Source organism: Podarcis muralis, chromosome Z (assembly GCF_964188315.1).
Source record: "Podarcis muralis chromosome Z, rPodMur119.hap1.1, whole genome shotgun sequence".
NCBI classification, from domain to species: domain Eukaryota; kingdom Metazoa; phylum Chordata; class Lepidosauria; order Squamata; family Lacertidae; genus Podarcis; species Podarcis muralis.
This window is the reverse complement of record NC_135673.1, coordinates 48421718-48448798: the sequence shown is the minus strand read 5'-3', so window position 1 is coordinate 48448798 and position 27081 is coordinate 48421718. Positions and strand designations below refer to the sequence as shown.

Here is a 27081-nt window from a genome sequence, read left to right as displayed (position 1 = left end):
GCTGGGAAAGATGGAGGGCACAAGGAGAAGGGGGCGACAGAGGACGAGATGGTTGGATAGTGTTTTCGAGGTTACCAGCATGAGTTTGACCAAACTGCGGGAGGTAGTGGAGGACAGAGGTGCCTGGCGTGCTATGGTCCATGGGGTCACGAAGAGTCGGAGACGACTAAACGACTAAACAACAACAACAACGTAAAAGATATCACACATTTTCCTGAAGTTAAAAAGTCAGGTGGGGAAACTGAAGTGATCTGGACTTCAAAAAAATTGACACTGAGCTTGGAGAAAGCAGAAATTTTGAATAGATCCCTGTCAGACTACAACGTAGTAATGATACATAGGAAATTTAAAAAACGTACAAGGAGGAGGGGGAGGATGAATGATGAATTATGGAGAGATGATCAAAGGGTAATTAAAGCCAAAGAAATGCTGAAAGAATTCTTTGAAATAAATGAAAAACAAGTCACAGATAGGAAAATAATCTGGGATGCAAGCAAAGCCTATATGAGAGGCTTTGGAATACAACAAATGGGGAGGATTAGGAAGAGTAAAGAGAGTAATATCATGGAAATAAATAAACAGATTAGAGAAAATGTAAAAGAGTTGGTAAAAAACCCTAAAAATGAGAAAATACTCCAAAACATAAAAATTTTACAATCCCATATATCCAATTTAATAAATAAAGAAGTGGAAAACAAAATCAAATGGACTGACAAAGATAATTTGAATCGGCCAATAAACCTGGCAAGATGCTGGCCTGGTTAACAAAGGAAAGACAAGTGGAAAGAGTTGTAAATAAAATAACAGACCAGGGAAAAGAAATTATCGACCCGGACCAAATTAAATTTATGAATTATTACAAAAAACTATATGAACTAGAACACAAAGATGAGAATAAAGTTAAAAAATACCTGATAGAAAACAAGTTGCCAGAGATTGAGGAGGCTGAACATAGCCTACTAAATTCAAATATAGAAACAGATGAAATTAAAGAAGTGATAAGGAAAATGAAAGTTGGAAAATCGCCAGGTCTGGATGGGATTTCAATAATATATTATAAAAAATTAGAAGAAATAGTTATCCCTAAGCCTAAACAAATCAGGCATGAGATACTGGAGAAAGGGAAAACCCCAGAATCCTGGCATGAAGCACTAATAACACTCTTACCGAAACAAGGTACAGATCTGAACCTTATTAAGAATTTTAGACCAATTTCACTACTAAACATGGATTATAAAATATTTACAGGTATCCTGGCTAACAGGTTGAAAAATTTCTCAAACAGGGTAATAGGAAATGATCAAGCTGGCTTTTTGCTGGGGAAGCAAATAAGAAATAAGACAAGGATAATTATTGACTTACTGGAATATACAGAAATGAAACCAAGCAAAAAGGTAGCAATGCTACTGGTAGATGTGGAGAAGGCTTTCAGCAGTGTGTCATGGAACTTCTTAATTAAAACTTTTGAGAGCTTGAGAACAGGAGACAACATCATGAATGGAATTAGGGCAATCTATGACAACCAGAAAACCAAAATAATTATAAATAATGAAATCACTGAAGAATTTAATATAGAAAGAGGGACTAGACAAGGTTGTCCCTTGTCCCCACTCTTATTTATCACAACGTCAGAGACTCTCTTAATAGCAATAAGGAAAGATCAGGAAATAAGGGGCATTAATTTAGGTAGCTGATATTACAAGGTGAAGGCATTTGCTGATGATGTGATTATTACTACTGAAAACCCAAATGAAGGCATACAAAAAGCACTAGTCAAAATGAATGAATTTGGCGAGGTTTCGGGATTTAAACTGAATAAAGATAAATCTAAATTATTAACAAAAAATATGGGAGAGAAGGAACAAGAAGACCTAGAAAGAATAACAGGTCTAAAGATCACAAACAAAGTAAACTATCTGGGGGTATGGATTACAAATCATAGAATCATAGAGTTGGAATAGACCACAAGGGCCATCGAGTCCAACCCCCTGCCAAGCAGGAAACACCATCAGAGCACTCCTGACATATGGTTGTCAAGCCTCTGCTTAAAGACCTCCAAAGACGGAGACTCCACCACACTCCTTGGCAGCAAATTCCACTGTCAAACAGCTCTTACTGTCAGGAAGTTCTTCCTAATGTTTAGGTGGAATCTCCTTTCTTGTAGTTTGGATCCATTGCTCCGTGTCCGCTTCTCTGGAGCAGCAGAAAACAACCTTTCTCCCTCCTCTATATGACATCCTTTTATATATTTGAACATGGCTATCATGTCACCCCTTAACCTCCTCTTCTCCAGGCTAAACATGCCCAGCTCCCTTAGCCGTTCCTCATAAATAAAAACACTAATTTATTTAAAGACAATTACATCAAAAAATGGAAGGAAATTAAAGGAAATTTAGAAAATTTGAGTCAATTGAAGCTGTTATTATGGGGCAGAATATCAATGATTAAAATAACAGTACTTCCCAAAATCCTCTTTCTCTTTCAGACAATTCCAATAATTATTGGGACAAAATGTTTTAAAGATTGGCAGAGGGACCTGGCCAGTTTTATTTGGCAAGGGCAAAAAAGCAAGAATGAATTTTAAATTGTTGACGGTTTTGCAGTCCCGGACCTCAGAATGTACTTTGAGGCCGCATGTTGGACTTGGTTGAAAGACTGGATGTTGCTTAGGAATACCGATGTCCACCTAGTGAGGAAGGCCTTATTCGAAGTTTGGGAGAGGAATAAATCCAAAGTTATAACAAAAACCCCTTGGTGGGTACCACCTATAGAGTCAACTGCCATTCATAAGAATAACATGAACAATAACTGGCCAACTTACAGAGACTTGGTGGATGAGATAAATTATTGTCCCAAACTGAAAAGGTTTGAAGAACTCAAACAACTAGGGGTAAATTGGCTAGAATAATACCAGCTTAGGGCGACCTTTGAAAAAGATAAGACGTTAAAAAGGTTTGATAATAAAGCCTTAGATCTTAGAGGAGATTTTACAGAACAACCAAAAGACTCTCTCCAAAATGTACAAGCTGTTACAGAATGCTCAAATAGAAAAAGAGGAAAAGGGAAAGGCCATAATAAGATGGGAGCAGGACTTAGGTTATGTAATTGAATATAAAGAGTGGAAAAAACTGTGGACAAAAAAATATTAATTTTACAGTATGTTATTTAATAAGCGAAAACTACCTGAAAATGCACCATAGATAGTATTTAACACCGGAGAGATTGGCTAAAATGAACAAATCGCTTAGTAATAAGTGCTGGAGATGCACAAAGCAGAACCTTTTACCATATGTGGTAGACATGTCCATAGATCAGAAAGTTCTGGGACATGATCCAGGAAGAAATAAAAAAGTTACTAAGAACTTCACATAGCAAAAGACCAGAAACATACCTCTTGGGAATATTGAATAGTGATATTTCTAGAGAAAATACTAAATTGTTTCTGTACACGACATCAGCGGCGAGAATCCTAGTGGCTAAGTACTGGAAAGGGTAACCAGGTACCGACCAAAGAGGAATGGTTATATAAATTATGTGAATATTTGGAACTGGCCAAATTGACGGATATAATAAGACTAAAGCCAATGAATACAGTCAAGAAGGAACAGAAGTGCTTGAATGATTATTTAGAAAGACAAGGTTCTAATGTAAAAATTTGGCTGTGTCTAGAATGACCCTTGTGAATGGAAAAGAGGAAAGATACACACACACACACACACACACACACACACACACACACACACACACATATATAGAGTGCACATTAATGATTCCGTGTCATCCTAGAAAAAGTGACAAGTGGGGTGCAGTGGGGTTCTGCCCTGGGCCTGTTGTTATTCAATGCCTTTATAAATGAATAGGGCAAAGGAATGGAGGTGACGCTCATCCAATTTACAGACAACATCAAACTCGGAGGGGTAGCTAATGCCTCAGAAGACAGAATCAGGATTCAAGATGACCTTAACACATTGAAGAACTGGGCCCATACCAACAAAATGAATTTCAATATGGACAAATGTAAGGTTTTGCACTTAGACAGGAAGAACTAAATGCACAAATATAAGTTGGGGGACCCCTGGCTTGCCAGTTGTACATGTGAGAAGGATCTAGGGGGTCTTGGTAGACCACAAACTTAACATGAGTCAACAGTGTGATGCAGCAGCAAAAAAAGCTAATGACATTCTAGGCTGCATCCAAAGAAATATAGTGTCCAGGTCAAGGGAAGTAATAGTACCACTCTATTCTGCCTTGGGACACGGGTGGCGCTGTGGGTTAAACCACTGAGCCTAGGACTTGCCGATCAGAAGGTCGGCAGTTCAAATCCCCGCGACAGGCTGAGCTCCTGTTGCCCGGTCCCTGCTCCTGCCAACCTAGCAGTTCGAAAGCACATCAAAGTGCAAGTAGATAAATAGGTACCGCTCCAGCGGGAAGGTAAACGGCGTTTCCATGCGCTGCTCTGGTTCGCCAAAAGCAGCTTAGTCATGCTGGCCACATGACCTGGAAGCTGTACGCCGGCTCCTTCGGCCAATAAAGCGAGATGAGCGCTGCAACCCCAGAGTCAGTCACGACTGGACCTAATGGTCTGGGGTCCCTTTACCTTTATTCTGCCTTAGTCAGACCACAGTTGGAATACTGTGCCTAATTCTGGGTGCTACAATTTAAGATGGATGTTGACAAGCTGGAGTGTGTGCAGAGGAGGGCAACCCAGATGATTAAGGGTGTGGAAACCAAGCCCTTATGAGGAACGGTTGAGAGAGCTGGGTGTGTTTAGCCTGGAAAAGAGGAAACTGAGAGGAGACATGAGAGCCATCTTCAAATATCTTGAGAGTTGTCACATGGAAGATGGAGCAAGCTTATTTTCTCCTGCTCTGGAGGATAATACTTAAAGCACTGGACTCAAACCAAGTTACAATAAAAGAGAAGGAAGAACTTTCCGACAGTATGAGCTGTTCAACAATGGAACAGACTACCTTGAAAGGTGGTGGACACCCCTTAATTTGAGGTTTAAGCAGAGGTTGGATAGCCATCTGTCATGGATGCTCTTGTTGAGATTCCAGCATTGTAGGGGGTTGTGTTAGATGACCCTTGGCGTCCCTTCAAACTCTACAATTTTATGATTTTATGATTCAAAACAGTTTTCATCATGTTTCCCAAAGGGATTTCCAAACTGAGGAATGTTTGATTAAAATCCCTCACAGCTCTGCGCTGAAAGAGAGAGGGCCAAGTTCCCAAATTCCCTACACAATGGAAATAAAAGAAAAAATTAAGTACAAACCAGTAATTCAATTTGTAGGTTGTGTTAGGACTTGCATTCTCTCCACGCTGCCATGAGCACATCATGTACTTCATATTATACCACATACATAGGATTTTAGTGGCTCCTGTACCTGCAATACCTAGGAAGCAAAAGCATCAGAAGCAGGATTGGTTGCATCAAGTGCCTGACTTTAACTAAGCATTCCTCCTTCTTCAGTGAGCTTCTGAAACTGTGGCCCTAACTTGCCTGCAAAGCAGTACTGCTGGAGCCCAGAAATTGGGTTTCAAGCACAGCAAGACTCAAAGGCTTTGAACTAGCAAAATCCCGCAATTCCTAATTTAGGCTAGGTCATGCAAATTAAACCCACCTGAAAACATTTACTTTGTGTACTTCATTCTATAGTAATGATTGGTGCTTGAAGGCTTAATTTAGGGGTGGGGCAGGAAACTATCAGATATATGGAATGGGAAGGTTCAACCATCCCCAGCCCTTTCTTGCAGCAGAGAATTCACCAAGTACCATCCATGTATTTCAGAGCATTTTGTCAATTCTGAAAACGTGTTGGAATGTTTTAGTCTTAACCATCACACCCATGCCAACCCCTCGGGCCCCCTGCTGACTGAAATGGAGATCAAAATGGGGCAACGGAGTAAAAGGGAAGCATCAGCATGCCAGGGGAAACTCCTATGCTTGCAGAACTTTGCAAAAAGCCCATGAGGGTTGAGCACAAAGCACTTTCCTGCTCATACTTCCCAGCAACTGATATTCCTACGTGACGTAATACACAGCCATCATGACAAGTAACTACTGAGAGCCTTAATTTTCCATTCATTTGTCTAAGCCCTTTTAAAGGCATCTAAGTTGGTGGTGTCCGAAGTGTCTCCGGACAGCGCTGGCCCCCGGCCTCTTAAGTGAGATGGGCGCACAACCCTAGAGTCTGTCAAGACTGGCCCGTATGGGCAGGGGTACCTTTACCTTTACCTTAAGTTGGTGGCTACAACTGCATCTAGTAGTAGCAAGTTCCATAGTTTACCTAGGTGCTGTATGAACAGTACTTCCTTTTCCCTGTCCTCAATCTCCCACCATGCATTTTAATTGAATAATCCCAGATTGTTCTATTGAGAAAGGGAGGAACACGCCCCATTCTACTTTTTCTCCATACCATGCATGTAACCTGCAGTTTATCTGCAGCGCTGCCAACCCGAAGGGGTTTAAAGAGTGCTATCAAACAGTGTCCAATCCCTGCACGTCTAATGCACATGATACTTCTGTGACTGGTCGAGAATGAGCAAACTCATGCTGAGAATGAAAAGGCCTAAGGCAATGTCTCTCAACTTCATGGCCTCCAGATGTATTGGACTACATTTCCCACAGTCTGTTTAATAGCCTGAGTGGTTTAAGCTAATGGGAGTTGTAGAATGAAACATCTGGAGGCCACCGGGTTGGGGAGGACTGGACTTAGGGAAATGTAGCACTGGGTGCACAACTTGGGCAGGGGATCTCAAGAAGCTTTCTGGTTTGGAGTACGAATATGGATTTGTTAAGTTGATACAGATATTTGTGCAATTTTTGATAAATAAATGTCTAATACAAATCTGAAGAGACAATGCATGTGCTTTTGTAAACCAATAACTTCTTTAATAAAAAATATTTTTTAAATCTATAGAATGCAGTGTCTGAAAACTTACCATTTTGACAAAGAGTGATTTTAACATAATCTCCATCACCCTGTCCTTGACATGAAGTGGCGACTCCAAAAATGACTTTTTTACCCAGAGGTATGAATACTGTCCGGAAATTTTGAACATTCCATTCCTATGTTTGGAAGGAGGGGAAATCATATATACATGTATTAAAAACTACTAATCTCAAACAAAGTAATTTTTAAACCCGATTCCACAGGATAAAAATCATAAGGCTTCTACTGGTAAAACACTCTATGTGTACAACTGTACTAGTAGCAGTTTCCTTGGAAGCCAAAGGCTGCATTTCTAAACACACTCACCTGGGAGAAAGCAAAGTAACTTAAGTCACTGAGGCTTACTTTTGTGGAGGCATACACAAGATGACATCTATTTCTGGTCTCAATTATTCTGCTTGTTTTTCTTTATGTTCACTTTAATTAAATTACATTCCTATATGTCCCCCCGTTTATTATTTTGTATTTGTATTTTTTATCTGTCTCCATTGCTTTCTCTCTATGCTCCTGACAGTCCATTTGTGGAACACTCATCTATTAACCCTTTACTCCCTTGTGCTATTTATGATCTCTTTTTCAAAATCATCATACTACTTTCCTACTCTTGCTAATTATTGCATTCTCTTTTACTCTGTCTTCTTGCTAGCACACAATATTCCCCTGTCTTCTTAGATTTTGAGCCTGTGGGAAAGGCCTTGGAATTTTTAATTTCTGTACAGCACCCGTTAGGCTGAATGTGTTTAAGTAGCAGCAGGAATTGTGGTACTCCCCTCGTGTGCTTTTCCTGCTATCACTAGTCTTTTCTAGTTTAGTTTTCCACATCTTACTTGAAATGCACACAATCCAATCACATAAATCACTCCAAAGAGTTAAATGTCCGTGAAGTTATACAGAAGCCTTTCCATAATTGTGATGGCAATGGTACACTGCAGGAGTCACACAAATGCAACTCCTATCAGTATGGTCAATGGTCAGGAATGATGCCAGTTGCAGTCCACAACAATTGGAGGGCACCTTGCAGGATACTCCTGATTTAGATGATTTTGCTATCTTTGTTATTGGACTGCCTAATTTTACCATTTGTTTTAGGCCGTGTTTTGGAAGTCATCTTGAGTTCAAGCCATGGAAAAGCTGGGCATACTACTTGATCACACTTGACTTGCATGTGCAAATGACCCACCAGAGCTCTCTAACCCCACAGGCAGAACGTTGGCATTACTTGCAAGATAGCATGTTGCAGAGAAGTCAGTGACACCAGATATGGGGAACCTCTGGCCTGTAGGCCAATCTGGCCCACCAGTCTTCCCTATTTGATTTGCAAAGCCATTTTGAGCAAGCCACACCCACCTGCTATCTATGATGTCAGGATGTGTGGCAGTTAAGGCTTGGCTGAAAAGGGCTTTGCAGGCACTGATAACATAGTCTCCTCAAGGTCCTTTGTGTGGTGATCCCCAGGTGCCCGAGAACCAGCTCATCATTACGTGTTTTGCAACCCCTGTGGTGTACTGGAAGCACTGAACACTGGGCTTGCAAAGCACTTTGAACTAGGATTGCCATATCTTGAAGAACAAAAAAGAGGACAGCCTGAACTGCTGCCAGCCCAAGCCAGGGAAAGAGGCATGTGGGAGGGCCACAGAGCCTGTGCACCTCTTTCCCTGGATTGGGCTGGCAGCGGCCATGGTGTGCAGAGCAGCTTGAGCAAGCCTGAGGCCAAGAAGCCCAAGGAGCCTGAGCCAAAAACCCCAGACATTTCCTTTAAAATGTAAAGCTCCGCTCGGATGGGCATGTTGGTCCTTCAAAAGAGGGCATGTCCAGATTTCCCAGATGTAGGACAACCCTATTAGAACACCTCTTCTCTAATGTCCAACAGCCAGATGATTGTCAGGTGTTTGAGAAGAGCTGCACATGGACTGAGCCAGCCCTTTGAATTATCTCCTCTCAAAGGCCAACTTTCACAGGTGGCAACCACCCACCCATGGGGGTAGGAGGGATAAAGATCTTGCTCAGCAGGCCAAAAAAACCTTCCCCACCCCTAGCTGACACACTCAACTGCTAGTTGCCAAGTTTGGTGAGAGAGGGAGAAAGAAAGGAGAGCTGGAGTATCAAAAGGTGCAAAAATATTCAGCAGCAATCTAACACCTGGAAATAAATTCCACTCAGTAGGTCTTACTTCTGAGTAGACATGTATAAGAATGTGTTGTTAGTGGCCCATTGCTTTCTAAGATATCCCTTCTCAGAGGCACAGTACTGTGTAGTATTTGGTAAATGAGAATGGTATAGGACTCAGTGTGATGCATCTAGGTGCCCTGGGGAAATAATATATTTAAAATGTGTTGGACCGTTAAATCTTTATTTTTGTGTCCCTTTAAGACTCTCCTGTGTTACCCCCTGCTCGTATTGGTGTTTTCCCTGCTTCAAGATTGCCAAGTGTTGAAAAAGATCATGCCACTTGTGTGTTTATGCATATTTGTGTATGTATGTGTGTGAGAACACCACTCAGGACATCATGCCAGTTTAACTTTCCATGGTTACAAGAGGAAACACCACCCATGCTAACCTATAAAGACTATATTTAATGCAGCATAAGAGGCTGATTGACCCTCTTCTCCTTATATACCACCCCTTGGCAGAGCTTTAGTGTCACGCCACCATCAATTCAAACAGATCAGATTTCTAGATTCCACAAGTCTTGTCTGAAATCACTGATTTGCTTCTCAATTCCCAAAGCCCTACTTTTCATCACAATTCTTGTATGTGTAATAATTCAGCAGGGCAATTTCTGACTTGGAATCAGAAGACCCTGAAAGCTTACCTTTTGGCCCCATTCTCCACTGGTGGTTATAGCAGTTACATACCGTAGAATGCAGTCATCTTCTATTTTTACAGGAGCCCATGTCACATTCAGCTGGCAGTTATTTTCATTGATAGTATATGTGATGTTAGTTGGGCGAGGCAGATCCAACACGACTCCTATGAAAAAAAGGAAGGGAAATGGGGGAACCATCACTTTCTATTCTTTTAAGTTGTTGACTTTCAGGACGAATCCAAGCAGCAACTGGAAATGCAGCCAGGTGCACACCCACTGCCACAGAGTTTCAGCCCTTGAGGTCTAAGGAATGCCTTTGGGTGACAGTTTAAGGAGCACCACAATATAGGCAATTGTCAAAGGCTTGCCATCCCTTGGAATTCCATCCCATGCACTGTGCTCAGCTTATTGTGCATGTATGTCATGCACATAGGGCATTATCTGAGAGGCATCATTATCCCCACAGCTCAATACTGCACACCCTGTAACTGCCAACAGCTCCCCCAGGCTTTAGATAGGACTCTCTCCCAGCCCTACCTGTAGATGCTGGGAACTGTTTAGGGAGGTTTTTAATGCCTGATGTTTTATTGTGCTTTTAATTCTGTTGAGAGCTGCCCAGATGGGCGGGGTATAAATAAATTACTACTACTACTACTACTACTACTACTACTACTACTACTGGACCTTGGGTCCTCTATATGCAAAGCATGTGCTCTGCCAATGCCCTATAGCTATAGTCTGAAAAAGGAAAACAACAGCCAGAAACTTATCAGTACAGCAAGGACGCATCTGATAGGGGAGTCTCAGGCATGGAGAAAAGTGGGTCAAAAGACTGAGAGCTGGTGTGTTATATCACAAAAGTTAAGAACAAGATAGCACAGGATGACTAAGTAGTGATAATATACCTGCCCCTGTACCAGATTCCTGGAATCAATGAATGCTGCCAAGCTCCTCCATCAATGTCCTTCACTACTTTCAAGTTGCACCAAGCTCTTTGAATGCATCACAAAGAAATATCGGCTTCTCCTTCCAGATGTATGCAACTAGCCAACTAGTTTAGAAAAATAACCTTAAATGCACAATTCAAGATCAATGGTACTGACCACCCTGGCATTTGACAAAGCACCTACAGTATTTTTAAAACTTCATTTTAATCTTTAATTAATAGAAGATTCAACCCATTGATGCTTCCAGCTGGATTATGCCAATATAAGTTTTTGCTGCCTTTGTATGCCATCAAAAAAGTCTTGTTTGGAAATTATGCTTCCACTTCTCTAGTTCCTGCAGCAAGCTTTTGGTGATTCACTGGGTGCTACCCACACACTTTTAAGCTTTCCCCCTCAGCCTCAAGGGAAAAACTGAGGGTGTCCAAGATTCTTATTTCTTCACCAAATAGCAAACTATGTGGAAATGCAGTGTAACACAACTTATGCTGTGTTGCTCAAAATCTCAGACTAGCTCTTTTAGGTAGCTAAGCTGGCTTCAGCCTATTGCATACTGACATGGAAATATCACATACCAGGTATCTGAAAGTTAATTTTTAGAGAATGTTAGTTTTGTATTTGTTAGCTAATAATGCAGGAAGGGTTCATATTTACGCCAACTGAGCTATCTAAATAAATTATTGGGTTTTCGTTTTCTTTACGCATATGTATATTTTCCTTCTTTCTTTGTAGATTGCATTTAAATTGGAGGTATAGCTATGCCAATCATTTAAACTTCCCTTCCTCAGTCTCTCTTTTATTATTTTTTTATTGCATGTGCCTGAAGAAAAGTTTCTTCTACAACAACCCTAAACTAGCAGCTCCAGGATAGGGGAGATCTCTTGGGCAAGGTATTCCAAGGGTCTCCTTAACGTAAAAGAAAATTCTCTCATCCTGCTGCCTCAGAACATTGCAGGCATTCCATGGAAAGCAAGGGTTCTGCATCAACAGGTCCTTTGGTAGTCTTACCTAAGGTCATCCTAAAAGGGCTTCCAGTTGGCTAGTCACAGTGACCAAATGTAGCCCTCCAAATAGCTTGTTGTCTTGCAAATATGAAGTACATGGTGTCACAAGCATCTCACTATACATATAATTACTGTACTAGATTTCCTCTTGTTGCAGCCCACAATAGTATTTTTGTTAGCTTGCTGCACTAGTATATATTTTGTTTGCTGAAAGTACATCAGGAGGGATTATATCTGTAGGCCAACAACCGAAGCCAACCCTGAGTTTCCCTGGGCAACAGATTGCCAGCCGACTCCTTTCTGCCCCTGCCTTTTAACAAATAGAAAATATATGGGCACACATGTAACATACTCAACATGTAACATACTCAGGAAACATAGAAAAGAGGCCACCTCACAAATGGCAAAGGACAATCCTTTTTCACTCACACATAGGCATGTAGGCAAGGGACACTAGGGTTGATCAGTAAGATTGGCAGCTCCTCCATCATGCCGCCAGGCAGGCAGGTAGACAAGATGGCTCTGATGGGCAAAGTAGGTGGGCAGCTGCTGCTGAGGTGAAGTGAGCCTGTTCAGAATGCTAGATTACCATTATTAGGAGAAGAGGCACAAAGCTTCAGCAGCACACAGACTGAGTTATGCTCATATTGGGCTGGGCACGGAGGAGTCAAGGAAACCAGCCAGCCTGCATGCAATGGAAGAGGTCTGGCTAGAGACTGTTTAAACTGTTCCTGTGCTAACAGAACAACAGCAGAAAACCGACTTAATTGGGAAGGTGGAGAAAAACAAATCAAACCCACTGTCCTCTTATAGAGGACACTAATAGAGCAGGAAGTTAAGAAGTCATCCAGCTACTCCTTCTGGACCCAAGTCTACTTAAGCCTCCCTAAACATTTCCAAAATGTTCCTTATTTGGTTTAAGGTCAAGTTACGCAACTTTGCCAAGTTTTGTTCCCAAGCACCTAAAAGAAATTATGAAAATGACAGTAATTTGGGATCACCTCAAGTGTAGTAGTGATCAGCGAGCTGCAATTTGGACAGCAACCTGGCCGCAGATCAAACAGCCTTGCTGTTGACTTGAAGACCTTTGTATGTTAACATGCCTTTGTAACTTTTTCTTTTTTAAATTAGCCAGTCACTTGAATGATTGTCTGTATTGTTTTCAATGGTGTTTCGTATTTGAATGTTGTACACACGCGCAACCCCCCCCCCTATATTTTACGACGTGGAAGCACATCAATACTTTTATAAATACAAAGTAAATAAACGGAAGGATGGGGGAAAGGGAACTGGGATTTTCTTCAGCACAGCGGGCTTCTGTGTGCCGAACTACGTATTAGGAAGGCAATCAGCGAGGAGCAAGAGAGGGAGCTGGGTCGGAAGGCATGATGCCAAGCATCGTCAGGCTTCTGAGGAAACCAAACTCTTCTCTCCTTCGAGGCCTTTATCAACACCACATTCGTATCTACTTGTGAGGAGCTAATACTTTGAGGAAACAGAGCTGCCTTTCCTCCTCCTCCGCCGACTTCTAGGAAGGAGTTTCTCTCCCTCCGACCTTAAGGGATCGACCCCCGCCACTCTGCCCTCCAGGGACCCTCGTCCGAGCAGGCCTTGCTCTCCAGGGGCTGCAGCCGGCGCCCCCAGGCCATCCCTCAGGGCTCCCAGCCCGGCAGCAGGAGGAGGCGCTGGCGGCGCCCCGGGGGACCGGGCCCCCCGGAGGCCCCCCCCGGCCCGCTCCCCCCGGCCCCTTCCCCGCCGCCTCACCTCCGCCCACGGCCCCGGCCAGCAGCAGCAGCAGCAGCGCGGCCATCTCGGCGAGCAGCGGCTCCATCACATCCCCGAGGCTCGAGTGGCGGCGGGGGCGGGCGCTGCCGGGAAGAGTGCCGGCCGGGGCGCCTCCTCCTCCTCCTCCTCCTTCCCGCGGCCTTGGCCCCGCCTGGCGGAGGGAGGAGACGAGGGAAGGAGGCCGGCCTGAGGGGAAAGAGGAGGCTCGCGAGCCTCTCTCCTCTCCGGCCCCTGAGCATGGGCAGAGGGCGCGCTCTCCAGGCGGGTCACAGCCCTTGTTGTTGGCTCTACTCAGAGGAGACCCATTTGCATGAAAGTGGCTAACTTAGGTGCAGTCAATGAGGGCGCCCCAAAGAAGGTGCCGGGGGATTTCTTTCTTTCTTTCTTCCCAGTGTTGCTGCTACCATCAGAATCGAACCTAAATGAATGGCCGTGACTGACAAAGTCCATTAAGTTATATGTATGTAGAGAGAGAGAGGTGATGAGGTAATTTTTTTAAAAAATAATTTCTTCACTTTTTAAAATAGGCATTTTAAAATAGGTGCAATTACATATGGGTTAAGTAGCAAAATCCAGATCAAGACAGGAGATAGATAGAGAGATAATTATTTATAAAATATTCATTTTTTAAAAAATTATGTAAATATTTGAATACCCAGTTCACCTTGCAGGGCGGAGGAACTTTTCTTTCCTGGTAGCATAGAAACAAACAAAAGGATAAAAGCAGCCATGTAGTCAAAATTATAAAAGACTGTCAGAATGTCACATACGTAACCTAACTCCCCAACGTTATTGGAAGGATAAAAATGGGGAATACAAAACTCAGTATATATATGTAGGAAATGTGACTAAAGAAAAATGGGAGTCTTTCGTCCCTCTTTCCTTTTTATTACTTTTTAACAGCTAAAAAAACTTAGAAGAATAAAAATAAAGCAAAGGATATACTAAAATATATTTGTTGCTGAAATATAACAAAAGCTGACAGTAGCCCTCTCAAGCATGTCTGTCTCATTGAGTTAAATAGAGTTTACTCCCAGGAAAGTGTGTAGAGGTTTGTTGCCTTAATGAATCTTGTTCTGTTATACAACTGAATCATTTGCAAAAGGTGTTTTCTTCCGTTAAGACAAAAATAGCCCAGACCTCCTGCACACACAAGAACACACCCTCCCTAACCTCAAGCAACCAAGCAACCAAAATCAACACTTAAAATTTTAAGATAAGACAACTAACTTTTTTAAAAAGACAGAAGAAACAAACAAAAAAGCCCTATTTTTATTAATACTTATTGCCTTCACATTTTTCATGAATAAGTAGGAATTTATTGCTGCATCAATGATTTGATACTTAATATTTTAAAGTTTATGTTTTAGTACATTTGCAAAAGCTCCAATTGTAAATACAAAAATATACATAGTAATCAACTTATTTGACAAAGAAGAGAGGGAGAGAGGAGGGTTAAAAGAGGATTTTAAAGAAATGGTTCAATGGCTCACTGTTATCCTGCATTTTATCACACCAATGCATAATAAAAGGACTCCATCTCCCAACAAAATAATTACCCACTTGCCTCCTGTCAACCTAGCAGTTTGAAAGCATGCCAGTGCAAGTAGGTACCGCTGCAGTGGGAAGGTAAATGGTGTTTCCGTGCACTCTGGCACTCATCAAGGTCCTCCATGCACCAGTAGTGGTTTAGTTCTGCTGGCCACACGACCCAGAAAGCTGTCTGCGGACAAATGCCGGCTCACTCAGCCTGAAAGCGAGAGGAGCGCCGCAACCCCATAGTCGCCTTTGACTGGACTTAACCGTCCAGGGGTCCTTTACCTTTTTACCTTACTCTTATGACCCCTGGGCTCTCACTTGTGGGGTGCCTCAGGGTTCTGTCCTCTCCCCCATGCTTTTTAACATTTGGGCTGGGTGTCCATCAATATGCGGATGATACCCAGCTCTACCTCTCTTTCAAATCAGAACCAGTGAAGGCGGTGAAGGTCCTGTGTGAGTGTCTGGAGGCAATTCGAGGATCATAGAATCATAGAGTTGGAAGAGACCACAAGGGCCATCGAGTCCAACCCCCTGCCAAGCAGGAAACACCATCAGAGCACTCCTGACATATGGTTGTCAAGCCTCTGCTTAAAGACCTCCAAAGACGGAGACTCCACCACACTCCTTGGCAGCAAATTCCACTGTCAAACAGCTCTTACTGTCAGGAAGTTCTTCCTAATGTTTAGGTGGAATCTTCTTTCTTGTAGTTTGGATCCATTGCTCCGTGTCCACTTCTCTGGAGCAGCAGAAAACAACCTTTCTCCCTCCTCTATGTGACATCCTTTTATATATTTGAACATGGCTATCATATCACCCCTTAACCTCCTCTTCTCAAGGCTAAACATGCCCAGCTCCCTTAGCCGTTCCTCATAAGGCATCGTTTCCAGGCCTTTGACCATTTTGGTTGCCCTCCTCTGGACACGTTCCAGTTTGTCAGTGTCCTTCTTGAACTGTGGTGCCCAGAACTGGACACAGTACTCCAGGTGAGGTCTGACCAGAGCAGAATACAGTGGCACTATTACTTCCCTTGATCTAGATGCTATACTCCTATTGATGCAGCCCAGAATTGCATTGGCTTTTTTAGCTGCTGCGTCACACTGTTGGCTCATGTCAAGTTTGCGGTCTACCAAGACTCCTAGATCCTTTTCACATGGATGGCGGCTAACAAATTGAGGTTGAATCCTGACAAGACAGAAGCACTGTTTTGGGGGGACAGGAGACGAGTGGGTGTGGAGGACTCCCTGGTCCTGAATGGGGTAACTGTGCCCCTGAAGGACCAGGTGCGCAGCCTGGGAGTCATTCTGGACTCACAGCTGCCCATGGAGGTGCAGGGCAATTCTGTGTCTAGGGCAGCTGTTTACCAGCTCCATCTGGTACGCAGGCTGAGACCCTTCCTGCCCGCAGACTGTCTCACCAGAGTGGTGCATGCTCTAGTTATCTCTTGCTTGGACTACTGCAATGCGCTCTATGTGGGACTACCTTTGAAGGTGACCCGGAAACTACAACTAATCCAGAATGCGGCAGCTAAACTGGTGACTGGGAGCGGCCGCCGAGACCATATAACACCAGTTTTGAAAGATCTACACTGGCTCCCAGTACGTTTCCAAGCACAATTCAAAGTGTTGGTGCTGACCTTTGAAGCCCTAAACGGCCTCGGTCCAGTATCCCCAAAGAAGCGTCTCCACCCCCATCATCCAGCCCGGACACTGAGGTCCAGCACCGAGGGCTTTCTGGCGGTTCCCTCCCTGCGAGAAGCAAAGTTACAGGGTACCAGGCAGAGGGCTTTCTTGGTAGTGGCACCCGCCCTTTGGAACGCCCTCCCATCAGATGTCAAAGAGAAAAATAATACCAAACTTTTAGAAGACATCTGAAGGCAGCCCTGTTTAGGGAAGCTTTTAATGTTTAATAGGTTATTGTATTTTAGTGTTCTGGTGGATGCGCCCAGAGTGGCTGGGGAAGCCCAGCCAGATGGGCGGGGTATAAATAACAAATTATTATTATTATTATTATTATTATTATTATTAGTCAGTTTTAGCATTTGAACATTTCCCCACACACTTGTAATCCAGTTGGAGCAACAACAACAACAATTTTATTATTTATACCCCGTCCATCTGGCTGGGTTTCCCCAGCCACTCAGAGTGGTTTACAGAATAATAATAACAGAGAGATAATAAAGCTTTATTACTTAAATTGCAACGGTTGTTGCCAATTATATTTGGTGTTTTTGTGAGGTTCCTGGTGTCTTTCACCTCATCCACCTACTGATCACAGACTCTAGGGTTGTGCGCTCATCTCACTCTAGAGGCCGGGGGCCAGCGCTGTCCGGAGACACTTCCGGGTCACGTGGCCAGCGTGACGAAGCTGCTCTGGTGAACCGGCACCAGAGCAGCACACGGAACGCCGTTTACCTTCCCGCTGTAAAGCGGTACCTATTTATCTACTTGCACTTAAGGGTGCTTTCGAACTGCTAGGTGGGCAGGAGCTGGGACCGAACGATGGGAGCTCACCCCACCACAGGGATTCGAACCGCCGACCATGCGATCGGCAAGTCCTAGGCGCTGAGGTTTTACCCACAGCGCCACCCGCGTCCCTTGGTCCTTTTAGCTCAGTGTAATAACTAAGTAAAGGTTTGGCTGAGCATATGCTGTTAACACCCTGGCTCATGGATAGCTCTCTCCCGAGTTGGAGCCAAGGCTTGTTCTTGGCTGCAGCTGGTGGTTAAGGAGAAGAGAATCTCCGTTGGGAGAAGGACAGATGTGAGATCCTCTCCAGGAGCTGGCATGTTCACACTGTCCCAGAAAGCCTGGCTCACTGTGTTATGCAAACCAAACCCCTATATTTAAAATACAAAAAGCAAAGAAAAAGATGGAAGTTACTACGGTAGGGGGTGAGGTGTATATAGGTTTCTGCTTGTTCATGTGAGTTCATATGCCACTGGATCTCCTGGCATGGGCACAGGCAGGATTTATGTTGTCTGGGGGCAGGGCACCCACCTGTCATCATCCTCTGGCTCTAGCAGATTCAGAATGAAATGTCTCAACAACAGTTGTTTTAAATTACTTTCTTTTGCCTTTCAGAAAAATCTGTCAAAATCTTCAGTCATTTGAAAACTAGGAAATAAAATAGAAATTAACATCATGTGGTTAACGAGTATATTTTGCAAAAAAATTCAAAGAACACACCTTTTTCATTTTATTTTAAAAAAAATCTAAACTCAAGTTTTCTTGGATTTGCTGAAAAGCTTTTCAGTGCTTCCTTCTCAAATTCCTCCTCTTTTCCATTGCAGCTCAGTAAGCATAGCTAAAATGGACGGGAATGGGCGAATTCAGTTCGGATGACCATCATATCTACTACTGTGGGCAAGAATCCCGTAAAAGAAATGGAGTGGCCCTCAACAACAGAGTGGCGAAAGCTGTACTGGGATGCAATCTCAAAAATGATAGAATGATCTCGATACGAATCCAAGGCAGACCTCTTAACATCACAGTAATCCAAGTTTATGCACCAACTACTGGTGCTGAAGAAACTGAAATTGACCCATTCTATGAAGACTTACAACACCTTATAGAAATGACACCAAAGAAGGATGTTCTTCTCATTATTGGAATGCTAAAGTAGGGAATCAAGAGATAAAAGGAACAACTGTCAAGTTTGGCCTTGCAGGTCAAAATGAAGCAAGGCAAAGACTAATAGAGTTCTGTCAAGAGAACAAGCTGGTCACCACAAACACTCTTTTCCAACAACACAAGAGACGACTCTACACATGGACATCACCAGATGGGCAGCATCGAAATCAGATTGATTATATTCTCTGCAGCCAAAGATGGAGAAGCTCTGTACAGTCAGCAAAAACAAGACCTGGAGCTGACTGTGGCTCAGATCATCAGCTTCTTATAGCAAAATTCCAGCTTAATCTGAAGAATCAAATCCCTTATGAATACACAGTGGAAGTGAGGAACAGGTTTAAGGATTTAGACTTGGTGGACAGAGTGCCTGAAGAACTATGGATGGAGGCTTGCAACATTATACAGGAGGCAGCAACGAAAACCATCCCAATGAAAAAGAAATGCAAGAAAGCAAAGTGGCTGTCCAACGAGGCCTTACAAATAGCGGGGGAGAGAAGGCAAGCAAAATGCGAGGGAGATAGTGAAAGTTACAGGAAATTGAATGCAGATTTCCAAAAAATAGCAAGGAGAGACAAGAAGGCCTTCTTAAACGAGCAATGCAAAGAAATAGAGGAAAACAATAGAATGGGGAAAAAAGAGATCTGTTCAAGGAAATTGAAGATATGAAAGGAACATTTCGTACAAAGATTACCATAATAAAGGACAAAAGTGGTAAGGACCTAACAGAAGCAGAAGACATCAAGAAGAAGTGGCAAGAATACACAGAGGAATTATACCAGAAAGATATGGATGGCTTATACACCCCAGGTAGTGTGGTTGCTGACCTTGAGCTAGACATCTTGGAGAGTGAAGTCAAATGGGCCTTAGAAAGCACTGCTAATAACAAGGCCAGTGGAAGTGATGATATTCCAGCTGAACTATTTAAAATTTTAAAAGATGATGCTGTTAAGATGCTACACTCAATATGCCAGCAAGTTTTGAAAACTCAGCAGTGGCCAGAGGATTGGAGAAGATCAGTCTACTTCCCAATCCCAAAGAAGGGCATTGCCAAAGAATGCTCCAACTACCGTATTTTTCGCCCTATAGGACGCACCGGCCCATAGGATGCACTTATTTTTTTGGGAGGGGGGGAAATAAAGGGGGGTTATTCCCCCCCCCCGAGCCTCAAAGAGCAAATAAGCCATGACAGCGAGCGGGATGGAGCGATGGCGAAGTTGCGCGCAGCTTCGCCATCGCTCCCGGAGCTTGCCAGGCTGGGGGGATAGCTTCCTGGGGTGCGCACTGACCCCTCTCGCTCTCCAGGCTTCAGCGAAAGCCTGCATTCGCCCCATAGGATGCACACACATTCCCCCTTCATTTTTGGAGGGGAAAAAGTGTGTCCTATAGGGCAAAAAGTACAGTACCTCACAATTGCACTCATTTCACACACTAGCAAGGTTATGCTTAAAATTCTACAAGGCAGGCTTAAGCAGTATGTGGACTGAGAACTCCCAGAAGTTCAAGATGGATTTTGAAGGGGCAGAGGAACCAGAGACCAAATTGCAAACATGCGCTGGATTATGGAGAAAGCTAGAGAGTTCCAGAAGGACATCTACTTCTGCTTCATTGACTATGCAAAAGCCTTTGACTGTGTCGACCACAGCAAACTATGGCAAGTTCTTAAAGAAATGGGAGTGCCCGATCACCTCATCTGTCTCCTGAGAAATCTCTATGTGGGACAAGAAGCTACAGTTAGAACTGGATATGGAACAACTGATTGGTTCAAAATTGGGAAAGGAGTACGGCAAGGCTGTATATTGTCTCCCTGCTTATTTAACTTATATGCAGAATTCATCATGCAAAAGGCTGGGCTGGATGAATCCCAATCTGGAATTTTTTTTTTTTAATAATATTTTTTATTGCGTTTCTTTTCATAGTTTTGTACATTTCAAATTATACAGAAAAGACCAAATGCAAGAAACATTTTTTTTTGGTTTTTTTTTTAACATTGGACTTCCCCACACCTTCCAAAGCTGCGTTCTTTGTAATAACATTATCAGCAATTTGTTACCTTATTTCAAACCTTGTTACAACTTTCAATTATTATGTCTCCACATTCAACATGTTGTATCTCACTTTTGATACCTTTAAAATAAACATAATATGTTTGGTTCACTTGTCTTCTTTTCTCATTTGTAACTTATTTTACCATTTGCTTAATCATATTTACTAAAGCATAACATTTTCAATAACATGCACTATCTTAAGATTCATACAACTTATAATATTTTTGCAGATAGTCTTTAAATTTTTTCCAATCACCCTCAACTGATTCTTCATCCAAGTCTCGGATTCTGCCGGTCATTTCAGCTAATTCCATGTAGTCCATCAACTGCGTCTGCCATTCCTCCAACGTGGGTAAATCTTGTGTCTTCCAGTTCTTTGCGATGAGAATTCTTGCTGCTGTGGTAGCATACATAAACAACGTTCTATCTTTCTTTGACACTTTCTGGTCCACCATGCCCAACAGGAAGGCCTCTGGTTTCTTAGGGAAGGTATACCTAAATACCTTTTTCAATTCATTGTAAATCATTTCCCAGAAGGCCTTCACTTTTGGGCAGGTCCACCAGAGATGGAAAAATGTCCCTTCTGCCTCCTTACATTTCCAACATTTATTATCAGACAGGTGATATATCTTAGCTAGCTTGACTGGGGTTATGTACCACCGGTATATCATTTTCATAATGTTTTCTTTCAGGGCACTACATGCCGTGAATTTTATTCCGGTGTTCCATAACCTTTCCCAGTCTTCAAACATAATGTTGTGTCCCACATCCTGTGCCCATTTTATCATGGCAGATTTAACTGTCTCATCCTGTGTATTCCACTTAAGCAGCAAGTTATACATTCTCGATAGTATCTTAGTTTTTGGTTCTAGTAGTCTCCAATTTCGATTTTTCCACTTGGAAACCAACTTTTTTATCCATCTTAAAAACTTCTTGAATTTGAGCATAATGTAGCCAGTCTCGCACCTTATTTTTTAGTTTGTCTTGGCTCTGCAGCTTCCAATTGTCTCCAATTTTTTCAATTATTTCCCAATATTTCGGCCATTTGGCCTCCATATTGGGCCTTTTTCGAGCCTTGGCCTCCATCGGTGATAACCACCTCGGGGTTTTACTCTCTAGTAAGTCCTTGTATTTCATCCAGACTGCCGGAAGAAATATCAACAACCTCCGATATGCAGATGACACAACCTTGATGGCAGAAAGTGAGGAGGAATTAATGAACCTTTTAATGAGGGTGAAAGAGGAAAGCAGTTTGAAGCTCAACATCAAAAAAACGAAGATCATGGCCACTGGTCCCATCACCTCCTGGCAAATAGAAGGGGAAGAAATGGAGGCAGTGAGAGACTTTACTTTCTTGGGCTCCATGATCACTGCAGATGGTGACAGCGGTCATGAAATTAAAAGACGCCTGCTTTTTGGGAGAAAAGCAATGACAAACCTAGACAGCATCTTAAAAAGCAGAGACATCACCTTGCCGACAAAGGTCCATATAGTTAAAGCTCTGGTTTTTCCAGTAGTGATGTATGGAAGTGAGAGCTGGACCATAAAGGTGGTTGATCGCTGAAGAATTGGTGCTTTTTTTTTTACATGAGTAGAATGTGTGCTTTTATTAAAAATGCATCTCTGGGTCATTTTTGGGGCATAAGAATTCATTCACTCCTCCCCCCCCAATATAGTCTGGTTCACCACATGGTCTGAGGGACGGTGGACTGACCACTGAGTTAGACCCACTGTTGTAGGATCCTAAATTTGGATGTTCTGCAGAGAGTGGCTCACACATTTCAACGAAGTAGTAAATTATATGCTACATGCATAAGTGTAGCAAAAGCAGGCACTGACTTTTTCTAGAGAAATGCTCGTTAGGGAGGGAGATTACAGTATCTTGGCGAGCATTTCAATTTCAAATATTCTAATTATTTCTGCTTTTAGCTAGGTATTGCTGTTTATTTACTTGATTCAGGGGAGGGAAAGCTGCCCCTCCCTCCCGGCTACACCCATACCTCCTGGCTTAATATTCTAGGTGCCAAATGTAGAGGCATTCTTCCTGCATTCCCTTGCCATAGATATATTACAGTATATGATATTTTGGTGAGCCTAATAAAGATATGGCCCTAATATGGACTGTGGGAGGGCTTTTTCAGGGGGAACTCACAGGAACTCAGTTCTGGCACCTCTGGTGGATGTCATTGCCATTCTAAGAGAACGTAGGAGGTGTTCATGATGAGTTCTGGAACCCCTTTTTCTAAAAAAATAGCCGTGAATGTGGGATTAGTCATACTCAAAGTACAGCCATCCAAATGCGTGGATATGACTAACTTAGGTCCAAACCACAGATTCTCTATATTTAATGATCATTTATTTTTCAGTGTTAGATGAAAGTGGAGTTTATTTTGTATTTTAGATATTGGGTGTGTGTGTGTGTGGCTTATCATCAGGAATCGCTTCAGGTAATATAGTTAGAAAGAGAGTACAATGATTTTGTTTTTCTTTAAGTCAGTAAATTAGCATTGTTGCAGTGCACTTGAAACCAATGAGCCTTCACCTCTGTGTATCAGTGTGCCTAGAACTCTGACTCTAGCCTTACTAACATTCACAATTGCTATTATTTTAATGGAGCCACTGGACAATGGTAACAAGTTTTCTAAGATTCTTTTGTTTTTGTTCCTATCCCCCTCGCTCTTAGAGTGTTGCCCTTTTGAGCCCACTTCATTGTTCATGATTAACATCTTTTACAGACTCTGTGGTGTGTTGGTGGTTGTGATAATATCTGGAGAGCCTACTAAAATCCACATAAATGTGGGTTAGCGGGTAGCTTCTTCACAGTATCTAATCTCTAGGTGGGTCTCTTTTTAGAACTTAGATAAGAGTCTAACCACATCAATGGGTACAGCCAAAAATCCAGATACCCTCAACACCACCAAAATTACCCCATCTTTGCATGCTTTTAAAAGGGTGTTTTGTACATTTTTGTTGCTCTAAAAGCCAACTTTGGGGGGAGAAAAAGGAACTGATTCATTTCTACCAGGAAGTGCAGTTATTCCCCACCTTTATTTGAATAATCACCATTGGAACAAAAAGAAAGAAAAAAGAGTCACAAGCAACCTTTATACAAAGCTCAGGGCATTTGCATAAAGGCACCTTGCTGACCTTTCTATGAAAAAAGTACCTATTTAATCTACCCTGAGAAAATGATTATAAGGACGGACTAAAAATGAAGCCTGGTGAGGCCACGCATCCTACTTTACAGAGGACAGGCCTCTGTTTGGAGGGGGTAGTCTGACCTAAATTCAGTTTAAGAATAAGGAAGCCTAAGACCTGAGAGCTGGGGAAGCCTTGGCTGGTGAAATAAAAAAATTAAGGTCTTATATATATAATAAATGTTCATAAATGTACCAGACTAACACGTACATAAATATATAAACCACATGTCTGAAGCAGCACAGGAAAACAGCCCTGAAACCATTTTGTCTCCCAAACTGACCAAATGATTTCTCTGCAAGGTCAAGGAAAATGGAAACCCCCCCCCCCCCCATTGTCTTTTCATTCACAAATCCTGTCTGAAGGGTATGTCTGTGTATGAATAGGGTGAGCCTGTGACCTGGCTCAGGAAATAAGTATTTATCATTACAAAAGACTGGCCAGGCTCCCCAGGGTATCCAATCAAGTAAGCATTAACAGGTAACCTGCCAGACAGGAGGTAAACAACGCACTCAGATTTCTGTTGTAGACCACCCTTTCTGTTATGTAGGTATGATGTGTCTGGGGGGTGGTCTTGAGCTACACCCATTCTGTGATGTATGTATAATGTTTCTGGGAGTGGTCTTCGACTCCAGGGCGGGCAATTTAAAATGTCTATATAAGGGCAGGCACATCTTGGTTCAGAGTCCTCCTCCTTCTCCTGTGTGCGAAGGGGGCACCCTGTTGCAACAGTTCAATAAAGATCAGGCTTACTAGCTGCTTTGCTTCTCAATATTCTCTGGTTGGTCTCTCTTATTTTCTCCGACCGATGGAGAACCTGCAAAGGACTCTATAAGGGCTCTTGTGTCCCCCATAAGGGAATAAGTGCAGATTTTCATTTATTACACTGGATTTAGGACTCAGCTAGACTGGTAAAGAAAAAGCAATTTATATGCTTCTAGCATTTCAGTTTAAAGTGTTGTAAATTTAAACAGGGAAAACAGGTAGAGAAAAATGGGACTCCACATCGCCAGCTGGTGGCACAATGTTATATTACACATACAACACGTACAAATAACTTTTTCTTTACCGGTCTAGCTGAGTCTGGTCCATCAACAGTTGGCACCTGAACAGCAGGTGAACTTAGGGCACAAGTCACCTATGAATAATCTTCTGTGTCTAGACTGTAGCTCTGTTTAAGTTGGGGATGGCAAACCTGTGACCTCAGGATGATCCCTGGCTATTGGGCATTCTGGCAGGAACTGGTTGGAGCAGGAGTGATGCCCTTTTTGGGGGGCGGGAGGTGAAAGGGCGTACCCCATGTGAATGATTTACTATATTGGCCTGAATATAAGCCTCACTTTCCCCCAAAAGTCCGACCATGAAAATTTAAAGTGTGGCTCATATTCGCGACCTTATGGTTTGTAGCCAGGAGCATGGGGCAAACAGTGCCAGGAGCACAGCAAAGCGACACCCACCCCCCTATTCCCTGAGGCCGAGAAGGGAGAGAGTGAGGAAGGGGAAAGGCCACCGGCAACACAGCACCCCCCCCCCCAGCAGCAAGAAATGGAGCAGCTTATATTTGGGTCTCCCCCCCCCTCCAATTTTAAAGGTGTGGCTTATATTGGGCCAATACAGTAAAATGCTTAAACAAAGGTGTGTGTGAGGTTTTGATTTTTTTCAGGTAGTCTCTGCATATATAATAAGCTATGTGAAAAGCAGCAAATCATTACGAGAATCATCACCATTCTTTCGCATGACTACATCCACTGCTTTTTTTCTGGGGTTACGCAGGAGTACGTATACCCCTAAACATTTTGTGAATCTTTGTACTTTTGTCCATTTACTCTAATTATTTTTCCTGATTTGAACTATAAAATGGTGATTTTCTTGAGTCAAAAAGAGAGTACCCCTAAACATTTTTTTAGAAAAAAAGCACCAACTACATCCCTGTGTTGGGACAGGAGAGGAGGGTTGCCTGAGCCTGCTTCTGCAACATTTAAGAAAGATCAGATGAGTAGTGCTGCCTGCCAGTTTTGCATATTTTCCCATAACATTGCAAAAGCAGCTTGTGCCAGCCTGCTTTGGGAGAGAGCTATGCAAGCTCTTTCTTGGGGAACATTCTCTCTCCCTCTCTCTCCTACACACACACACACACACTGCTTCCAGATAACCTGTTTATTAAGCATTCATCCTGATTCGCTCACAAAGTGTTCAGGGAGGTTAGGCATTAGCCATCTATTGAGCATTAATTTTGTTTGATCTCTTTGTGGGGAGGTTAGATGATATTGCATCAAGCAAATATCATCCCCCACCTTCTGTATTGTGAAAAATATGTTCTTCTTTGGAACAGGTTTGTTGAGCAAGAGCACCAAGTCAACTTCAATTGTGCAACCTGAGTTTGCTTGTACTGTATACAATTAAATCCCACCCAAAAATGGAGATAGTCTGGAACAGGCTAGAATCCTGCCAGATTTCAGAAAGCAGTTTATATCCCTTCTAGCACCTGATGGTGTCATAATAGGGATGCTTACCTTCCATGCCCAAACCTCTTACTTCAGTGATGGATGTCTTCTGGGGTGAATGGACTAATTTAGTTGGGCAACAATCTATTGGCACATGGATGATTATGTAAGTAAAGGCATTGGGAGGGGTTGTAACTGTTGCAGGTGGACAAGGATGTGCAATTTATGGCAAAACAAAAAGAAATTCCTCTGTGGCAATTGTTGGGGTGGGTGAATTGTCAGTTGTAAGCTTTCCGTTTACAAGATTGCAGGTTCAACCCCCAGTATCTCCAGGAAAAACCTATTCCTGAAGCCTTAGAGAATCACCGTCAGTCAGAGCAGACTGGGCAAGATGGCTAGCAATCTGTCTTAAAATACGGCAGCTTCATTTTACTTTTGGTTTAAAATTCCAGTTCATTTGGTAAACTCAGGCCATGTGCACTTGAAGTCAGATGAAGTTTCCATATAGGGTTGTTGTTTTGAAAAATTGTGGGCACGGGCAGAGAACCACTTACACCCCCTGAGCAACTTGGTGGAAAGGATATTTATTTATTTATTTTCAATACTGCCCTTCATTGTTTTTATACTGTAAACAGGAGAGTTTACAGTATAAAAACAATAATGGGGTCCTTCACCTATCATTTAAACTGGTAGCTCAGTTCATAGAGCATGAGACTTAATCTCAGGGTTGT

At 42.7% G+C, this 27081-nt stretch overlaps 1 protein-coding gene across 2 annotated transcripts in view; it reads right to left on the bottom strand.

Moving 5' to 3' along the window:
- IL13RA1 (interleukin 13 receptor subunit alpha 1) overlaps positions 1-13632 on the bottom strand; it is a 30477-nt gene extending 16845 nt beyond the window's left edge. Inside the window, exons 1-4 of one of the 2 annotated variants that reach the window (XM_028715004.2) lie at positions 13475-13632; positions 9769-9926; positions 6946-7072; positions 5276-5396 (exon numbers count right to left, since the gene is read on the bottom strand). In XM_028715004.2, coding sequence (XP_028570837.1) covers positions 5276-5396; positions 6946-7072; positions 9769-9926; positions 13475-13541 — 473 coding nt within the window. In that variant the 5' untranslated portion in view covers positions 13542-13632. The remainder of the gene's footprint in view (positions 1-5275; positions 5397-6945; positions 7073-9768; positions 9927-13474) is intronic. The other variant, XM_028715003.2, reaches the window with a different exon arrangement.
- Between the last annotated feature and the right edge of the window lie 13449 nt (positions 13633-27081).